Source organism: Halyomorpha halys, unplaced genomic scaffold (genome assembly GCF_000696795.3).
Source record: "Halyomorpha halys isolate HHAL.00 unplaced genomic scaffold, Hhal_1.1 Scaffold1090.1, whole genome shotgun sequence".
NCBI lineage: Eukaryota > Metazoa > Arthropoda > Insecta > Hemiptera > Pentatomidae > Halyomorpha > Halyomorpha halys.
Genome location: NW_027114054.1, coordinates 171,504 through 175,274, shown reverse-complemented (window position 1 = coordinate 175,274; position 3,771 = coordinate 171,504). Strand labels below are relative to the sequence as shown.

Here is a 3,771-nt window from a genome sequence, read left to right as displayed (position 1 = left end):
AACTTTGTTAAATTATTTTTTTTGTTTGGATCTTTTTTAGTCTTGACGAAGCACCACAAAGTGGGGCGCAATGTTGGACCTTAAAAAATAGTTTAAAACTATTTTAATGTCCGACGTTTCGCCCCACTTTGCAGGGCTTCATCAGGGCTAAAAAGGTACAGAAAAAAAAACTGAGAATATTACAACAATAAGATACGATAAGCAATTTAAGCTAGGATAAATATTATGTAAAAATAAAGTGATAAGAAATTACATATAAATAAAAGGAAGGAAGACATCAAATAGTATCAGTGTAAAATAAACTTAAAAATAAACAATGATAAGAATAAAAAATAATAACAATGGCAAGAGTAAAAATTTTAAAAGATACGTAAAATATGCAGTTAAAAAAGTACGAAAAACAAAAAACAATACGGAAAAAAAAGTCTTGAAAGAATAAATATAAATAATAATAATGATATTAAATGAGCAAAGTGATGATAGTAGTGATACTAGTGAGCAAAGTATTGATATATAAAATTCCGTGCTTAAATTGTCCAGCTGTTTAGGTGAAACTAAGCAATTATTGGGTGATAGAATGTATCAACACAGAAATGATATAGGAAATAAGGAGAAGGATTTCAATAAAATAGCACGACTGTAGCATGGAGTTAAAAAACCAACACAAATTTGATTTTGATAACACCATAATTTTACACAAAGAAAACAATATGTTCAAAAAGAAAAATACTTGAGTCAATTTATATATCAGAATTCAATTATACAGTAAATTTTAAAACAGATACAAGAAATTTGAACCAAATCTATGCAGAGATATTAAGCAAAATAAATTTATGAAAAATATTGGAAAAATTGTATGCTATTATTTATAATTAATTTTAATATGAATTTTCATAATAAAATAGATAAAAGTTTATTTCAATATGAAATTTGAAATAAATTAATTATTTATACACTGAACTGAGTGTATGGAAGGCTAATAATAGTTTGAATATATGATAGTTGATAGTGTTAACTTGATCTAAAATTAAAAGTTTTAAAAATTAATAAAATTGTGACAAAATAGGTAACTAGACACAAGCTTATTAATAATCAATATGATTCCCAATTAATTGACTTTTTCATAGGGTAATTAGACTTGTAATTAATGACCTGGGCAGAATAGCCTGCAAAACGTTTTTAAATAATTGGATGTTAGCTATAAATTTATATTTAAGGTATGTTAAATTATTAATAATAATGTGTTGTTAAAATTTTTAGAAATGAATGTATAATAAGCTGTTAATTGTTAGATTGTTCTTGAGGGCGACACGTTGGATCATTAATGATAGAATAAAGAGTGTTGAGACTTAACATGGATATCAATTGATTTATTAAAAATATTAAATATATATTGTGTTTGGCAATGAATTCCCTAAAATGATTTTAAGTAAGGAAGCTAGCTGTCCTACTCCGAGTTCACCCTAAAAGTTTTATTTAAAAAAATAATCCAAGTATCATCCGAACAAAAAAAAAACGCAATGCCAAGAATTTGGATCCATTATATGCAGCCTCTTTGAAATGTACTTGGCTGTTACAAGTTGGTGGTTGTATAAGTTAAACTTTTATATACATATTTGAAGCTTTTTGAATTTATCTAAAAAAAAAACAACACCTTTTTTGAAAACGATGTATCCGATTATTGAACCCAAATAATTGGATTCAGGGTTTCCTCAATCCATGGGTTCCGGATTAACTTAAATTCCCTGGATACTGGATAGATGACCATTGAACAAATGACCTCAGGGCCTGGGTTGCGGCTTGATGTGGAGCGGGGTGTGGCTGGCTTCCGAAGCGGACTACGTCAACTTGAGCCAACTACTCCATGGATCACTACCCAGGCCCATCCTCTACTACCTCACTTTCGCCGTCATCATCCTGGGAGTCATCATAGCATCTCTAGCTCTAATTGCCTGCTCAGCGGTCGCACTCCTCAACAAGCTTTTGTTTGCGCTGGTAAGTGTTAGTTGAGTAGTCCAATCTGTAGATGTTTATTATAATTTATTATAATATTATTATAAAAGCTTTGAAAAATAATATTGATTGGAGAAGATGGTCGGGGATGCGGTCAGCAAAGAACAACATAAATAAAAAAAAATATTTATTTATGCCGACGTTTCGACCTGAGTTTCAGTTCTTCATCAGGAAGTTAAGCAGTTTTAGCCAACCTCTACGCTTGACTCCCTGATGAAGACCTGAAACTCAGATCGAAACGTCGGCAAATAGTTTTTGTTTATTTATGTTGTTCTTTGCTGACCGCATCCCCGACGATCTTCTCCAATCAGTAATCTACGGTCAACCATCTACACCTCATGAAAAATAATATTCTATATACAAATTGTTTTACCTATCCTTCCTTCCAACGGTCATTGTCAGCTAAATGCTGCTTGTACTTTAACTTAATAGTCTACTAATTTATTTCTACACGACAGTGAAAAACATTTATCTTCGTTCGGCTCCTTTCTTGTAATATCATATTTCCCAGGTCACACTTTGCTATCCTTGAACAATATTTAAGATTAAGAGATTACGTAGCTCAAAATATCCAGCAGCTCATAGTATCCTCCCTCATTTTCCTCCAATTCGCCTTTGGTACCTATCTGGTGTAACAAGGTATGTTACAAGGTAACAAGTGTACTGAAATATCACATAACTCACATTTTATTCGTTACAGTAATAGCGACAAGTATTATGCAGTAGATTAACCATAAATAATTACATACATTCTATTAGCATATCATAAAATTTTAAACAACTGTGCCTATTATAAATTAAAAATCTACAATATGACTATTTATTGTCCTTTTTTTATTTATTTATTTCCACCTTTCCCTGCTTTCTAAGGAATAAAGGTGTGCAGCAGCAGTTCAATGTTACACATGTATCCGTAGCATCGAACTACTGGTAATAAAAAAATTTATGTATTACAATAAATTTACAATTTCCGCTTGAAGGTTCAGTTTTCTGCGCGTCTTCCGTCCGCAGGCATTCCAGGGCCTGGTCTTCTTCTTTGACGAATATTGAAGTGGCCTGGTCCAATAATTGTTATCCACCTGAATACAAATTCTTTGTAATACGGGTAGTTTCCTTCGGTTACTAGCTGAGTGCGTAGAGTCTAATTTTCCTCAGAAGTCTGGCCCAATATATTACCCTCTACTGGATTGATGATAATACTGTTAATACAATTTTTTTCCAGTTTATATTCGGGATCATCGTACTCCTCATTGGGGAAAGTGCATTGATTATCTTCGTTGCCGTTACCCCTAAGTACCTCGGGTTGGCCATCGATAAGAATCAGCTGGTAGATGATTGGCAACGTAACTACGGTGTCCCTGGTCGGGAACAGTATACGGCTGCGGTGGACTACATGCAGAGTAAGGTAAGGAAACACTAACCATAGTTCTCCAGAAATATTTATTTCAAATTAAAATGTAATAAAATATAAAGATTTAATGATAGTTGACCGCGGACCGTTTTTTTCTGTTCTGTTTTGTTTTTGCATGTAGGAAGCATTTTTTTTTGTTTTAGTTTTAATCTTGTATTTATTATAAATAGTTGTTTTTAACATTTTTTTTTTTAGGTCATTCTATTGTACAAGATAAGTTTACGAGGACTGTTCGTCTATTGTTAATTGCCTATAGGTTATTGTAGATAGTTTTTTCTAATTGTTATATATATATGTGTGATTGTATTGTCATATATAAGTTTACGAGGATTGTTCGTAAACTGATG

The 3,771-nt window shown here is 31.8% G+C and overlaps 1 protein-coding gene across 1 annotated transcript in view; it reads left to right on the top strand.

Annotated features, from left to right (window-relative positions):
- Window positions 1-3,771, top strand: part of Tsp68C (Tetraspanin 68C) — a 29,597-nt gene that overhangs the window by 4,509 nt on the left and 21,317 nt on the right. The window contains exons 2-3 of the mRNA XM_014432623.3: window positions 1,786-1,995; window positions 3,236-3,418. Coding sequence (XP_014288109.1) covers window positions 1,786-1,995; window positions 3,236-3,418 — 393 coding nt within the window. The remainder of the gene's footprint in view (window positions 1-1,785; window positions 1,996-3,235; window positions 3,419-3,771) is intronic.